Source organism: Lissotriton helveticus, chromosome 12 (genome assembly GCF_964261635.1).
Source record: "Lissotriton helveticus chromosome 12, aLisHel1.1, whole genome shotgun sequence".
Lineage (NCBI taxonomy): Eukaryota > Metazoa > Chordata > Amphibia > Caudata > Salamandridae > Lissotriton > Lissotriton helveticus.
The window spans coordinates 7,329,602-7,346,280 of NC_136073.1; the positions used below are offsets into that span (position 1 = coordinate 7,329,602).

At 48.8% G+C, this 16,679-nt stretch overlaps 1 protein-coding gene across 1 annotated transcript in view; it reads left to right on the plus strand.

Moving 5' to 3' along the window:
• The window catches only part of ABCA7 (ATP binding cassette subfamily A member 7), a 198,065-nt gene that overhangs the window by 33,090 nt on the left and 148,296 nt on the right, over positions 1–16,679 (plus strand). Inside the window, exons 4-5 of the mRNA XM_078670677.1 lie at positions 5,180–5,321; positions 15,042–15,169. Coding sequence (XP_078526803.1) covers positions 5,180–5,321; positions 15,042–15,169 — 270 coding nt within the window. The remainder of the gene's footprint in view (positions 1–5,179; positions 5,322–15,041; positions 15,170–16,679) is intronic.

Below are 16,679 nucleotides of genomic sequence, written 5' to 3' on the forward strand. Positions count from 1 at the left end.
AGCCATGACACTCTGCTTGTTACCCAGTTTGAGAAATAGCTGGGTGGCATAGACACACACAGAGGAAAAAGAGCTGTCTGATCAATGAGGACATGGTGGATGACAGCGATGAACGCTGCAGCCAGCTGAGAGTGAGGAACGCTGCAGCCGCTCATATAAGAGCAAAGAACGTTGCAGCCAGCTGAGAGCGAGGAACGCTGCAGCTAGTCATCTAAACGTGAGGAACGCTGCAGTCAACTGAGAGCGAGGAACGCTGCAGCTAGTCATCTAAGAGTAAGGAACACTGCAGTCAACTGAGAGCGAGAAATGATGCAGCCAGCGGAGAGCAAGGAACGCTGCAGGCAGTCATCGAAGAGCGCGGAATTCTGCTGCCAGCTAAGAGTGAGGAATGCTGCAGCCATCTAAGAGAGAGTAACGCTGCAGCCAGCTGAGAGCGAGTAACGCTGCAGCCAGCTGAGAGCGAGGAATGTTGCAGCCAGCTGAGAACGAGGAATTCTGCAGCCAGCTGAGAGCAAGGAACACTGCAGCCAGTCATGTAAGAGCAAAGAACGCTGCGTCCAGCTGAGAGCGAGGAACGCTGAAGCCAGTCTTTGAAGAGTGAGTAACGCTGCAGCCAACTAAGAGCATGAACGCTGCAGCCAGCTTAGAGCGAAGAACGCTGCAGCCAGCTGACAGCAAGCAATGCTGCAGCCAGTAATCTAAGAGCAAAGAATGCTGCAGCCAGTAATCTAAGAGCATGAACGCTGCAGCCAGATGAGAGCGAGGAACACTGCAGCCAGTCAGCTGATAATTGAGCAACAAGGTGCTACTACTTGCAGGCGATCTGTGAGATCTGAATGGATCCTAGCGAGGCTAGTACAAGGATTCTCAGTGCTGCTACTCAAGATTGAGTGGTTGATATTGTCAAAGCTGCTTGGAATTGAGGCGGTCTCTTGACCGCAGCACCAGGGCCACCCGGAGCCAACCAAAGACACCCAACAGTTATGCCAGGATGGAGAGGGAGATCATCCAGTAAAGGAAAGAGTCATCAGACTGAGACTGATTTTTACGCGGCTGCAGACTTTAACCCGGGATTCATCATCCCTTTGAAAAGGAGCATCTCACTACCCCGAGTAAAGAGACAAGAACGACTCTGGAATCAACTGCAGCTCTCGGATGGGGCGTGGGCCTTGAGTTGGTCTGGATTTTACCTTCTTATCCACTAAAGTGCTAAGGATGAAGTGTTCTCGTCCTAAGCCCAATCATCCCCAGTCTTGCTGAGGGCAAGACTATATCCTTCTTAGCACCCAAGGAGTTTGGTTGGGAGACCTTAAATGGAAGCTTGAGTGCCGAAGGTGCTGGTTACTAATTTCCGTGCTAGGCAGAGGAAAATAGTTAATGTTGACACATATTCCAACCCTCCTTATGTCCTGCCTAGACAGCACATGCACTGTCTCTTATGAGGCCTATTATTTTCTAATAGTGGGCTTAGAGCCCACCCATTGCTTATAATTGGTTGGCTTCATTGTCACTCTCATCTCCTTGCTCTTATTGGTCACCTGCTATAGGCTTCCTTCTTCTTCCACTGGAGCATGGATGCATTACTCGTGTCCATCCACTGCTCAGTTTTTTTAAGCCTTATATTTTCAGGCTTTTTGCAGGTTTCCCCCCATTTTATATCCCCATTTTGAGTACTAGGCTCTTGTGAAATGGCTACGAAATGCCCCTCGCCCTCCTAATCAGGACTCGGTGCATGTGCTCTGACCCTTAAAAAGGTGCCTGGTTTATTGGCTTATAACAAATTTACATAAGCTAATTTACTTCTAAATTCCTAGTATATGGTACCAGGGTTCCCAAGGCCTGTAAATCACAGTGTCCCCTCAGGACTGCGGCACCTGTTGTGCCTCCTGAGTGGGACAAGGTAAAACGTGTCTCCCAGCCAGCCACTGCAGACTGCAAGGGCAGCTTTAAACTGCTACCTCGACTTTGCAATTTTAAACAATGGTAACTCCCAAACTCCGTTTCTAATGGTGTAAGTCACTCCTCCCGCAGGCGTAACAAGCTCTAAGGCAGGGTGCAACATATTAGTAAAGTAGAACATGTATTTAACATGTTCTAGCAGTAAATACCTGCAATTGTCGTTTTTACTGTGAGAGAGATTAGTAGCCCCTTTGCAAAGTAGAGTTGCACGCTGACAGCTCAGCTCTGCTAACTTCGGAATGAGGCTACCAAAGCTGGCACCTCACGGCATCAAACAACTTGTTACATTAAGTCAGAATTGTTGCTGAAGTCGAAATCAATGCAACTTGTTGCTACATGCAATTTTTAGAAAGTTGCTACTCTGTTGCCCAAGTGTTCCAGTGGACATTTACTGAGGCTGGCCATGAGACCGCCTTCTGCCTGCCTGGGGAGACCTTCTACCCGCCTGGGGAGATGTGTAAACGGCTTCCAGAACAGGTAACAATGGCTGTTGCAGGTGCATTACCTCCTCCTGGAAGAAAGCCACACAGGGCGTTTCCCAAACGGTGAGCTTCAAAGTGGAGGCCACCATTGAAGGGGAAATGGTAACCACACACAAGAGGGCCGGCGCTTTTTTTTGGGGGGACAGTTTGGCATCTGGGACAGAGAGACAGAAACACTGGCCAAACCGCTTTGAAGGTAGCTGCACCTCTAGGGTGGGCTACTGAGCTCTTGAGGACGATAGAGGGGTTCTGCCATCTTCACAGTGGGCAGAATGGAGCCTTCTGGGGTAGCTGTATGACTCAGTTCACAGGAAGTTGTCATCAGGTGAGAAGTAACCTAGTAGACAATTGGCTAGTGACCTCAACCTCCCGTGAGGGCTTTTCATGGGCATAAAAGGGACCCCTGGCACCCAACCCCCGCTTGACTAGAAGAAAAGCACTGAAGAAAGACTGCCCTACTGAACTTAGAACTGGCAAAAAAAGAGGCTGCACTGAGGCTGGACTGCACCTGCTGCTCCTTGGGCTAGCGAAAGAAAGGACTAGGTCTTCTTCGGCGTCCTGCTCATGGAGAAGTCGTCCACCAAACCCAGCTTGAAGCGGCGACTCTAGGAGTCAGTGGCTTACTTCCTGTTTGTAACACAGGGCCACCAAAGCTGAAGGAGCCTGGTGGGGAGAGTTGGTAGCTCAAATCACCCTATCGCCGCTCCTCGCCATCGTGTGCTCAAGAGACCCGGTTATAATATAATGCTCAAAAGTTGCACCCAAGTCTGCTGGACCCGGGAGAGTCATCGGAGTGTGGATTGGTCGCCAACAAGGGGGGGATTGCAGAAAGAGGAAAACTGCTGAATCTGCAGTACCAGGCGACTGGTAGCCCGGTGGCAACTGGACTTCTACTGACCCAAAGAGGACTTCAAGGCACGTTGTTGTCTCCCACACACAAATACAAAATGGACACAGCCAGTGCTGGATGCTTCTTAGTGCTTTTTGTCTACTCCTCTATGGTCTGTGGTGCCCCCACACATCCTTCTCTCTCGCTCCCTGTTGCCCACCAGTAATAAACAAGCGCTATGATGCAGCATCACTGGCCATGCTTCTTCTTTGTTCACTCTGTCATGCTACACAGCAGTGCTGCGGTGCAACATCGCTAAATACACGGCAAAGCCCACGGCTCTCCCGGGTGAGACCTAGATTGGATTGGCCACACTTCGTAGCTACAAGGATCAACAAAAGCATTTTATCGATAGCAAGCCACACTTGGGGCACTAACAAGCTAACAGTGGGAAAAGCATCCAGGGTTCACCAACAGAGTGTGCACAGAAAGGGATAAAGCTCTCATGTGTTTGAATGTTGGCTTGTGTTTCCAAGTGTTCCCGCATCTCGCCACAAAACCGCAGCCTCTCGTGTCTTCTCAGAAGTAGTTTGAACTTCACTATAGCACAGGCCACTCACTAAATTGCATCTAGGCGCTGATAGCAGGAGTTACTGTTATTAAGTCCAACAGCAATTACTTCACCCACAGCATTTCCAGCCCGTGATCTACAACCCCTTGATTTATATAGGAGGCGCCCAATGCACTGACTATCTCATTGTCTCATTTATTACAGTTTTCCGTTTGACCTTGCCTCAGACCAGTGCAGCACCAAAGGTGGCCAAATATGGTTCTGTCATCTATCAACTCGCCATATAGCCTGGTAAACCAGGAACTAGGGCCAAATAACCATGGGACGGGGCTAGTAAGACGTCACTTCTCAAAACATAGTAAAAATTCTAGCACCGGCTCTGTCTTTTACCCCAGACATGTGTAGCCGCTTGAAAAATAGCCCCTATGTACATTGGAAATTCCATCACTACTTCATCTGGCTGCAGCAGGTGTTTTAGCCTTCTGAACTATGTGTACACATCACCGAGGGGCGTGAACACTGACATAAACACATTAAATCCACAGACAGACCTATACAGATACATGGCAGCCCGTACACTTACACACACAGACAAACGTACCCATGCCCAGAGTGGCAGACACATTCAGACACACCTCACACTATTAAGAAAAACAATTGGGCAAATATGTTGTGCATCTCTCTACAAATGTCATGGAGATATGATTCTAGGAACGTAAGGCCCTCACCCACATATTGTGGCATGCTTCATCATCAGGCTTCCCACACCCGGCCTCTTGTGAGTGCAGGTGGTCAACCACTTAGTGTTGGAGCAAGGTTTAATTTTGTGAAGACCTATCTTTTATTCTAGAATACTCTGACTGGATTTAAAATTGCCTGTGACATTGACGATGGGTATGGATTGTTGTTTGCCAGTCGTCTTAAGTCGTCAACATGTTTCAGCCGTTCTTTCTTAAGCCCTTTGTGTTAGCAGCCTTCACCAGGACGTTAAGTTGCCTCTGGCTATCTTGATTATCTTATGGTTATTGGATTCTTACTCTATGTATATTAACAAAAGGTGTAAATGTAGCTTTCTCACATGCACCTTTACCTTCTAAAGGTATTAATTGAGAATTACTGCCTTCTGACTTTGAATTTTTGCATAAGCCTGATTATGCAGGAGAGAACATACAAAGATAATTGCTTGTTTGCTTAGTTATATTTATTACAGGCATGTTCCTCTAGGCAATGATTCCTTTGAGACTTTATTCTAGATTGTCTGTGATTCCCTAGGCACTCATATGTTTGTGTGTGAGTTCTTGTACGTTAATTTGTTGCTGACTTTGTTTTTACTTGCAGGTCACTTCCCCAACAAAGCCTTGCCCTCGGCTGGCACCCTGCCGTGGATTCAGGGCATCGTCTGTAATGTGAACAACCCCTGCTTCCGCTACCCAACGCCGGGGGAGGCTCCGGGCACCGTGGGTAACTTCAAAGAGTCCATGTGAGTTCCAGCTGTGCCCTGTGTATGTGATGAGGGTGCAGGGGGGTGGAACTGGTGTCTCTGGGGATTGAAGCTATAAGAAGGCGACAGGAAGGGGCAATGCGACAGCAAAGGACCCAGGGCTCTTGTTGTCCTACTTGCTGCAGTGATGGTATTGGCCCTGGGTAGTTCAGTATGCATTCTGGGATATTGCTATCATCCCAGGTGGGTTCTCATGAATGACCTTCTGTGGAGCCCCTTCCACATGCTGACATTTCAGTGTTGGCTCCAAGGATCGCTTCCTCCATGTTGTGAAGTCTGTGGTTCCAGGAGATTTGTTGGTTGTTGTGAAGTCTGTTGCACACTATACTAGCATTTTGTGCACACACAGAAGACATATATGAAAGTTTATTTTGCCTGATGGCACATGCGACACAATGCATCTTTTGCTGGGGCCTCTTTTTGATACTTGGAGATAAATTTAAGGGTAGAGGCGTCCAAATCGCATCTTCATCAGTTCCCGTTTGATGGTCAATGAAAAAGCTGCCTCGGAGTAGGGCTGTTCCTTACTTGAGTCATATGAATTTATTACTCACCACCTATGTGATCGTTTTGTCAGTACAGCTTTTTCTTCTAACCTGTTTTTCTGCTGTTATCATTTGTTCACATATTTCTTGAAGATGCAGCTGTTTGGTTCCCATAAGTCTTAGATACTAAGATTCTGTAAACTTTCCTGCAGGTATTTGGTGAATTGACAAGATTAATCTTAGCCCAGACTTGTTTGGCCAGCGATCCCTTCTGGGCACTCCATAGTGGATGGCAGGACTTCAAGAAGGCCCCTTGCCTGGCTTTTACCAGGGCAAATTCCAACCTTACGTGGGCGGAAGAGGCTGGCCTTGGAATCGGGAATGCATGTTTATCTGTTCGTATTGCAAGCTTCTCCAGCAGGGCTGCACCTTCGTCCAACACTATCTCGCCGCCATAAGATAAAGTTGGAATCAATTTTGATCCGATAACTGTTCTCAGCGCCTTTAGATTATGCCCCCACAAACCTTTCCTCCGGTTTGACATGGCGAAGTCAAAGCCCCTGTTTTTGCAATTATGGCTTTTTTTTTGTGCAGCAAAAGAATTTTGTGAGTCCAGTTTAAACCCCAAGTACGTATGTATCACAACTTCATCAATGTTGGACCCATTTTGACGCCAATTCCCATTTTTCGCTATTCGCCGTTTCAGCGGTGTAACTTTAGATTTCTTGAGGTTGATTTCCAACTGGTTATTCGGAGTCCTCTGCGAGCCTGGTTATCAGCCTCTGCAGGCCCACACGGACATTGCTTAACAGCAGTAGATTGTCTGCTTACAGGATGTTGCTCAACTGTTGAGACCCAAGACTAGGTGCATGAGAAACCACTTCTGCCAGGGAAGACGAAAGATCCCAGATGAACAGATAAAACAACAGCACCAATGCACATCCCTGTTTCAGTCAACGGGAGGTATTAACCTTTCTGGATCAGTGGCGCCCGTCCCCCACCATGATTTTTATCCATGTTTTTGTGTATATAAGCTTGATGGCCCGCAAAAGGTTTTGCGGAACTCCCCAGCAAGATAGTTTTTCCCAGAGCAGGCTTCGAGGGACGCAGTCAAAGGCCGCTTTGAAGTCCTCAAAACACATGAAAAGTGTTGTCCGGTGTCACACGGTCTTTACATTATGAGACTCACAGCCATCAGGTTGGTGGTGGGTCCTTGCTTTCTAGTAAACCCTGTTTGGTTCATTGGCAGCCTTTTTGCCTCTGCCGCCCACTCCTGTAGTTCTTGCAGTAGTAGTGTTAAAATGTATTTTAGGTCCACATCGAGCAGTGACCTCAACCTGTAATTGTTGGGGGACTCAGCTACCCCACCCTTGAAGATGGGATGTGTCACGGAGCCTCTCTAGCATTCTGGAGAACGTTACATCAGTAGTATTTGCTTAAACATTGAGTTCAAGAACCCAGCCCAAGTTGTACGTTGTCGTTGAGTAGCGCAGTTGGTATACCATCAGGGCTGGGTACGCAGCTGGAACGCAAGTTCTGATTATTTTTTACCAAGGCCTCCATTGAGAAATCTAGGGGTTGCATTGAATGGCCTGGGATGTCGGTAACTCCAATACTATTGGTTGGCGGGGTCTTCAACTCGTGTGGACTTTAGCTGTGATCTTTTTAATGTGCGGTCGAACCTGAGGCAGACATCTGTTCTTCCTTTATAATTAGGGCTCCCTGTTTTTCGTTTTTAGGTTTCGACCTGGCGAGGGGCACGCAGTGCCACTCCCAGATCGAAAACTATTGTCTACAGTAGGGATGTCGGCACCGCCTCTGCCTCTCATTGGCTAGCTCCATAAATGGAGGCTAGCCATTGGGAGACAGAGGCTGTCAATCGCGCTTTCTCACGAAAACGCGATTCGGGGGCGTTTCTGGTGCTTTTTTTAAGCCCCGCCCCTTTGTCCCGGGCCGCGCTGTGATTGGCTGGCCGGCCCGGGACCTGACTTGTTTATTTATTTTTTCGCAGTAACAGTGTTTTGCGGAAAGGCAATATGCTAATGTGGGCCACGTTTTTTAGCGTGCCCGGGACGATTTTTGATCCCAATCCAACCCTGGAGCCATGAGTACCTTCATTAAAGATGTCTCAGGTCTTACAATGTTTCGAGCCATCACACTAGCTGTGGTTAGGTTTCTCTTTGGCCCTACACACGGTTTATGAACTCACCTCCATGCGCTTGGGTATAGTATTGTGCCTCACTGTGCTGCGTTTTCGTTTGTGCAAAACACTGTAGTTTAAAAGCTCATTTGACATCTTTGAGCTTCAGAGAGCCTGAGTCCGATGAACACGAGCGAACGAAAGCTGCGCTGCCACACAAGGACCTTCAAGAGGCCGGAGCTGAGCGGCAGACATTGAGATTTTGCTGGAGGGTTCACTGGGGGGGGAGATGCAGAGAGGGGGGGGGTTGCATGCTGGGCAGGGTTCAAAGGGACCTGTTGACGCTCATTGTTGAGCGGTCTTTAAAGCCCAGCATCGGGCTCTGGTCTCCGTCATCAGTTGAGGAGTTGGCGGTCGGTCAGGCCCCAACCCGTCTATCTGTCGGATGTGAGCTCCAGAAGCGCGCGGAATCACTCCTGGTGTCTGTAAGGTTTACAGATGTCAGCCCCCCCCCCCTGCCCGAGGGCACCCAAGAGACGAACAGAGCAGCCCCCTCTGCCCACAGCTGGATCTGCCACTCCTGGGGGCGGCCCTGCAGGCCTCGGGGCCGGGGCCACTATCATCGCTGTCTGCTTGGCCCCCACTAGACGCTCCACCAGCACCCCTGCCGGCCACCGAGACACCCCGGGGTGACAACACCAGGCCTAAGTGTCCAATTAGGGTCCTGGCCTGTCTGTGCAGGGCTTCCTGCCACATCCTGCTGTCTGAGGCCACGATCGCTCCCAGATGTCCCCGGAGTAAGGAGCCCCCGCCTGGGTCGGGGCTGCGAAGGGGCTTGTGTGTTTTGAAGCTGAGGCGGGGCTCGGGCCTTACAAGAGACACATTCACTTCCCTCTGATCCTTTTCTTCTGCATTAAGAGCGCCGCCTGGCACCAGTGAGCGCCTCCAGTCGCTGGGCAAAAAAAACACAAAAAAAAACAGCCACCCTATGGTCGGCAGGACGGGTCTACCCCAGGCGCCCTCGTGGCATCACCCCGCTGTGTTCGCCGCTCATACCTTCTCCACCCTGAAGCATAGCGCCTTCCCTCACACGCTGGCGCTTTGTAGTGCTGCACGTGCCTCCGGCTCTACCCCAGGCGCACTCGTGGCATCACCCCGCTGTGCTGCCCACTCAGACCTTGTCCATCCTGAAGCATAGCGCCTTCCCTCACACGCTGGCGCTTTGTAGTGCTGCACGTGCCTCCGGCTCTACCCCAGGCGCCCTCGTGGCATCACCCCGCTGTGCTGCCCACTCAGACCTTCTCCATCCTGAAGCATAGCGCCTTCCCTCACACACTGGCGCTTTGTAGTGCTGCACGTGCTTCAGGGTCCCTTGGTCTAAAGATGGAGGACAGCGCCACCCCTGGCCGCAGGGGCGTCACCGGGCGTTATTAATGTGCCGAGAGCGTGCCTCGCGGCGCTGGGAGGGCATTACTACCCCTCAGTGAGGGATGAGCTGTCAGGGAGGGAGGGCGCCGGCTGGGATGGATGAGGTGTGAGGCGGCTCCCCCGCCCCCCCCCCGCCCCCCCGCCCCCCTGCCCCAGAGCCAGGCCATGGAGGCTGTCAGCTTAAAGCGCCTAGACTGACAGCGCGCCCTGCACGGCGCTGTACACCGAGGGGACTCAGGCTAGCAGGGTGAGTCCTCGCAGTACTTCACCCTCAAGGCGGTGAGTGCGCGCGCCCCCACAGTACTGCACACTCAAGGCAGCATAACTGCTGCTTGGGCCCCATTTGTTTAAATTTCGTGCTGCTTCGGTGTATTGGCACTTGGAAGCAAGGTGGCGTCATCAGTCTCACGAGCGCCCTCGGCGCGTGAAAATGAACGAGTTCTAAAGGTAGCGCAATCCCAGCGGGGCGGAAGGGGAGGTGGAGGACAGATTGCCCGTAAAACCGCTCACTGAATACCTCGCAAGGAACACCGTCGCTGCCTGGAAAGGTATGCGTGTTTATAAATGCAAGCATTATCAATGCCATCTTAAGGAATCTGACATATGTTGTGGGCCTCTGTACCGAACAAATTTGAATTATATGCTACAGTTTAACAGGGTCACAAAAACGGTTGCAATTTGGCGTGCCCCGGATCCAAAAAACCATACACTAACACTGGTAAGAGAGACAGACTCAGAGTAGATGCAGGTAGAGATGTAGAGAGATTTAGAGGGAGAAATAGAATAGGCGCCTTAACATTGCCCACTTTGCCCATGCTTTAAAACGTCTATCTGGAAATGACTCATACATTACCTGGCGCCTTCAAGATTCGTTTTTTAAAGACATAGAACTAATGGTGTGCTGTAGATCACAATGCCTAAAGCATTAATGTACATTTATATATGTAACATACATTGCAAAGTTTCTTTCTGAGTGAAATAAGCAGTTTCCACGAAATGTAAGTAATAGGAATATAGATATTTTTATTTTGGTTCTACTCGGTCTTTTGGGAGCAGTGTGCTCCGTCTGTACCGGGGATGAGACTGCCAGCATTCTGTAGTGGGGATCGCACATACAGCATAAGTAGTCTGTACAGGAGACCAGTTGTGAGCAGTCTGTCCTAGGAAGGGCTGCTAGCACTCTGTACTGGATAGCAGTGGAGGCAGCCTGTACTAGGTAATAGCACAAGTAATGTATCCTAGGAAACACTGCCAGCATTCCCTACTGGGGAGCAGTGTATACGATCTGCACTAGAGAGCAGCGTAATTGGTCTATACCGGAGAGCAGTTAGATCAGTTTGTACCAGAACCAGTGCGTACACTGCACTAAATAACAGCACAAGCAGGGCGTCGTGGGTAGCATTGCTTGCTGTCTGCAATGCTGTACCTGGCTGTAGCACATCATCGGCGACCCTTACAGTAATTCCCAACCATTTAGCTAACGGTGCACATGTGATCTATGGCCACTGTAATAGTAGATAATTTTAAATATTGCTTCTTACTTTTAAATTTTTTAAGCACGTTAAACTATAGATGTTGTTACTGTGCAGTTGTGCAGTGCCGTTTTGAATGTATTCATTTGGATTTCCAGTTGTCTGTAGAAGTAAGGCTATTGAATGAGTGTTTTTCTCCATGTATTGTGTGACTATTCTTCCTAAATAATTTAGTCTAGTTACACTTTTTGGGGCAGCAGTTTGCATTGTTTTTCTCTTACCTTCTTGGTCACACAACAAGTTAGCCCGACTAATGCACAGAGCAAACTTCATCCAGGCAATCACTTCCTTGCTACTCGTAGTGTCGGTACAAAATGTCCTGTAGCAGTGTTGTGAAGAGCACGTACACTCACTTTCAGATGTAAATTGTGCAGGCAGTCAACACCTGCAGATTAAAGCACTGCGTTGAGCCTAAAAAGAGATGCAATTCTCATACCCTGGTACTCTAACGGTTTAGGGCGATGCCCTTTACGTTCTAGGTGGGTGTGTGTGGCTCTGGGTGGGTGTGTGTGGCTCTGGGTGGGTGTGTGTGGTTCTGGGTGGGTGTGGGTGGCTCTGGGGGTGTGTGTGTGTGGCTCTGGGTATGTGTGTGTGTGTGTGTGGCTCTGGGTGTGTGTGTGTGGTAGTAATTGCTGTCCGCTGAGCTCGTCCGTAGGGTACAATAGGTCTCACATTTGCAAGAGATTAAGCTATTGGCAATGCAAATGACAATCCATTTATTTATCAGTTTTCAAAACCAACACATAAATACAGATTTTGTCATTTACAATGCCAATAGCTCTAACTTTTCCAAAGGCGAAACCGTTGCATTGTAAATGCTTGTTACTGATTTTTACCGATAAATACAGACAGAAAACTATTTATTTTCCTGTCTGTATATATTTTTAAATACAGAAAATACGGAAAATCGGTCTTCTTTGGGTGATTGTTCCTACAGTCAATCATGAGTAGCAGGTCAGATGGAGTACACATTGAGAGGTAGGGGAGATGAAAAAAGACAATATATTTCCCTATTAAGTACAAACCTACAGTTACTGATGCTATTCTACAATGCAAGTGTTTTCAGATGACACTATTGCACTGTATACTGCTGAAACATTTTGAACATTCAAATGCGAGTATACATTTATCAGTCAAATACATGTGGAAAAATACCCATTGCAGCTTCATGTGTATAGAAATCATAAAATAACAAGCATTGGAAATGCAATAGGTCTCGCATTAGAAAAGTTGTAGTTATTGGTCTTGTAAATGACATATTTTATTTATTTGTTGGTTTTTAAAATTGCTAAATTGATGGCTTTGTCATTTACAATGCCAATAGTTATAACTTTCGCGAATGTGACACCTATAGCATTTGGAATGCAACATGTTTTGTATTTACGTCACTTAGATGGCAGCTCTGGTCGTTAGGCCACATCTCTAGAGAGCAGGAGAGTGCAGCAGGGGAGAGAAGCACAGCAATGCAATAGGTCTCGCATTAGGAAAGTTTGAGCTATTGGTATTGTAAAGGACACATTTTTTATTTATGTGCTTGTTTTGAAAATAGCGAAATTAATAGCTTTGTTATTTACAATGCCAATAGTTTTATCTTTTGCAAATGTGACACCTATTGTAACACAATATGTGTTGTGGGGGTGAGTGAGGGTGAGGGGGTGAGTGAGGGTGAGGGGTTGAGGGTGAGTGAGGGTGAGGGTGAGTGAGGGTGAGGGGTTGAGGGTGAGTGAGGGTGAGGGGTTGAGGGTGAGTGAGGGGTTGAGGGTGAGTGAGGGTGAGGGTGAGTGAGGGTGAGGGGTTGAGGGTGAGTGAGGGTGAGTGAGGGTGAGGGGTTGAGGGTGAGTGAGGGTGAGTGAGGGTGAGGGTGAGTCTGGGTGAGGGGTTGAGGGTGAGTGAGGGTGAGTGAGAGTGAGGGTGAGTGAGAGGTTGAGGGTGAGTGGTTGAGGGTGAGTGAGGGTGAGGGTGAGGGGTTGAGGGTGAGGGGTTGAGGGTGGGTGAGGGTGAGGGGTTGAGGGTGAGTGAGGGTGAGTGAGTGAGGGTGAGTGAGGGTGAGGGTGAGTGAGGGTGAGGGTGAGGGTGGGTGAGGGTGGGTGAGGGTGAGTGAGGGTGAGGGTGAGTGAGGGTGAGGGTGAGGGTGAGTGAGGGTGAGGGTGAGTGAGTGAGTGAGCTAAGCTTCACTTCAAAGGTGTCGGAGGAGTGCGGCTGAGGGAACAGACGGCGATTTGGTGATGTGCACGCGGATTTTAGGTCAATGCGCAAGCGCATTGACCTAAAAGCCACGGGCACAGCACCAAATCGCCGCAGTTAGGTAAACTTTGTTTAAAGCCCTATAGTCTCGCTCTGCTCAATGCGCATGCGCATTGACAGGCGAGACCTAAAAATGGATAAATATAGAAAAAATGAGCAAAAAATAAATATGGATAAATACAGACGGAAATGTCGAAAAAATAAATACCATAAAACCGGGATCCCTACCTATAATGTGTTCTTAGAAATGTAATCCATTCTTCCTCGCGTTATTTGCCGCACTGGGTCCCTTCTTGAGCTCATTTACTAGTTTCCAGAAACTTCTATGGTCGTTTTGCTTGGAGGAGTAAAGTAACTTTGCCTACAAGGCTTTTGATCTGTCCTTCTTCAGCAGCCATACCACCTTCTTTAGGCTCTTATGCTCCATTCGTAGACATTTTATTAAAGCGAAATCCTGTGGTGAGCGCCGCAGTTGACGAAGCACTTTGTTGGTCCTTGACCTAATAAGGCGAACCGGGTTTGGCTGGATAACAGAATGCTTGTGGGTAATATTTTTACCTTTCTCTGGGTTGTTGGCCGGATTTCTTGCTGCAAGGGTCTCCGGGGGGCACTCCCAAGCATTTATTTGATTTTCCTCGCTGGATGGTATTTCTTTCAGGGTTCCCTCTGCCTCGCTTGCCAATCCTCCAATGTTATCTGCTCTCCATTTGAGGCATTTAAATTATTTTGTGTTAACTTCAGCCTGCACTATCCACGCCTGATCTAATACGGACATGTCAGAACTTAGACAGAAGTTTTGTGGCTGGTGGTCACTTTCAGACCTGTCCTAATTTTTCAAGACAACTACTTTGCTAAACAGTCTGGTGCTCACCATTGTATAGTCAAGGTAGGAGATCGTCTTATACAAGTGCCTTGTCCATGCGGGTGGGATGTCCCCCGGGGGCGTCCATTGAGTATTGCCAGACCAACTGCTTTCCAAGCCTTCAAGAGCCTTTTCCCAAGGTTTTCATGGTGCCTGTGCATGGGATGACTGTGTACTAGCAACACCTGATACACATAGTAGCCAGCTTCGTATGTGTCTTGAAAAAGGTTCAGGTTAAAATCTCTGTTAATTACCAGGTTTGGCATCTGTTTATCCCCTTTCCACCTTGTTGATTGTTGTGAAGTCTGTTGTTCCAGGAGGATTGTTGCCTGTTGTGAAGGATCTCTTCCTGTACCGTGAGAGGTCACCGGGGTCACTGGGATCTCTTCCTGTACCGTGAGAGGTCACCAGGGTCACCGGGATCTCTTCCTGTACAGTGAAAGGTCACCGGGATCTCTTCCTGTACAGTGAGAGGTCACCGGGATCTCTTCCTGCTCAGTGAGAGGTCACCAGGATCTCTTCCTGTACAATGAGGTCACAGGATCTCTTCCTGTACAATGAGAGGTTACCAGGATCTCTTCCTGCACTGCGAGAGGTCACCGAGATCTCTTCCTGTAGTGTACAGTGAGAGGTCACCGAGATCTCTTCCTGCTCAGTGTGAGGTCACCCGGATCTCTTCCTGTACAATGAGAGGTTACCGGAATCTCTTCCTGCACAGTTGAAGGACACCACAATCTCTTCCTGTACCGTGAGAGGTCACTGTGATCTCTTCCTGTACAGTGAGAAGTCACTGGGATCTCTTCCTGTACAGTGAGAAGTCACTGGGATCTCTTCCTGTACAGTGAGAGGTCACCGGAATCTCTTCCTGTATGCAGGGATGTCACAGTTGGCACAGGGATCGCTTCCTGTCAGCTCCATCACCACTACCCTACTCCCTGCTTGCTTGAGTACCATTCATGGTGTCTCTCCCATCATTGTAATATCCTGGTTCTCGCCTCTCTTTTGCAGCCTCTCTCGTCTGTTTGCTGATGCTCAGAGGCTCCTCTTTCTTGGACGGAACAGTCAGCTTGGGGAGGGATTCCGGCGTCTCTTGGCTGCTCTCGGCGACTTTCAGGGGCGCCCGCGCCCAAACACAGGTAAAACCCATGATGCATTGCACCTCCGCTTCAGGTTTGTGTTCTTGTGTGGAACCCCAGTGCCTCCCCAAAAAGCAGCACTGATGCTCCCCCGTGACAAACGTCAGCCTAAAGCCCTGTGGGACATCATAACCCCACGATACTTTTCAGAGAATTGTTTAGGGACGCATCTTCATTGCCCAGGTTGCTCTTATCGACCCCACAGAATCTCACCCACCACATCATGTCTGCTTGGCTATCACTGACTCCTCGTCGTGCGTGAGGAGACCAAGGCGCTCTCTGATGGGACGTCAGTGGATGAGGGCAAGGTTGAGGGTGTGTTCCACCATCACTGCAGTATTGTCAATCTGAGTGTTACAGAGAGCTAGGGACTTAGGGCCAGATGTACTAAGAAAAGGTTCACAAAAAAAGGCCACAGCTTTTTGCAACTGGACCCTGGTTTTCTGAAGCGACCTGTGTACCCATTGGTCAGGTCACAAAATCACCATTCACAGGGGTTAGCAGAATAACCTTCCTATTGAATATTAATTAGGGAAATCACAATTTGTGAACCCCTGTAATTTGCTACAGAGACAGGGATGGTGCTCTGCAGTGGACAGTGGACCACCCTCCCTGTGTTTGCATTCCCAATTGGCAAACGTTTTCCGAAGTAGCCCGTGAGCCAGGGCTGCGTTCAAAAATAGAAGTTTTTAATTTGGGAACACATCAGGAAGAGCAGGCAGTGCACCCCTGGACCACTGTCCACTCCCGGGAGGCTGCCAACATGATTCCGGAGGGAGAAGTGTTCCCAGGATCCCTTCCCCTTTACAACTCAGCACCTACCTTGAGGGGTTGGTAACTATTCAATGGTTTTCGACCAGAATTGTGGTCCAAACTGCATAGCAAATCGATTCACAGTTAGTAAGGAACGCCCCGGGCTGGCCCCTGATGGATGGTTTTAGCGGTCAGATTGCAGGGAGCTGCCCTCAGAGTATTTGTACATGAGATGCAAGGCTTTAAATGTGATTTGCTCTGGGGACGCAAGACACTACATATGATACATAGGGACAGATTTTTTAAAAAGACACGCAGCGCAGCACCCAAAGAGGCCGCTCTGCGTTGCGTGAAAGGGGAAGAGCAGGAGAGTGCCATATTCACAGAGCTAAAGCACTCTCCTCCCCTCTCCCTAGCACCGGCGCTGATTTCAGCTGCCAGGCGCCACGCACACACCTTAGCGCCATAGCGCTAGGGTGCATGCCTAACTCTAGCATAGGTTTTGTGCAGGAAGGGTACCCTTACTGTACAAAATATTATGCCTACTCAAATTTCTTTTTAAATCCTACTTTGTATGTGTGCATGAAAAGTCGAAAAAAGAAATTTGAAATAAAAACATTTCTCCTGTTAGCACCTTTTGGCGCTAGACCCTGTCTACAATTGTTTGTAGATAGGGTTTTGTGTCATAAGGAATGGGTGACTACATGGGAACGCCCATGCACCGCCAATATAATACCCTCTTGGCGCTAAGAAACGC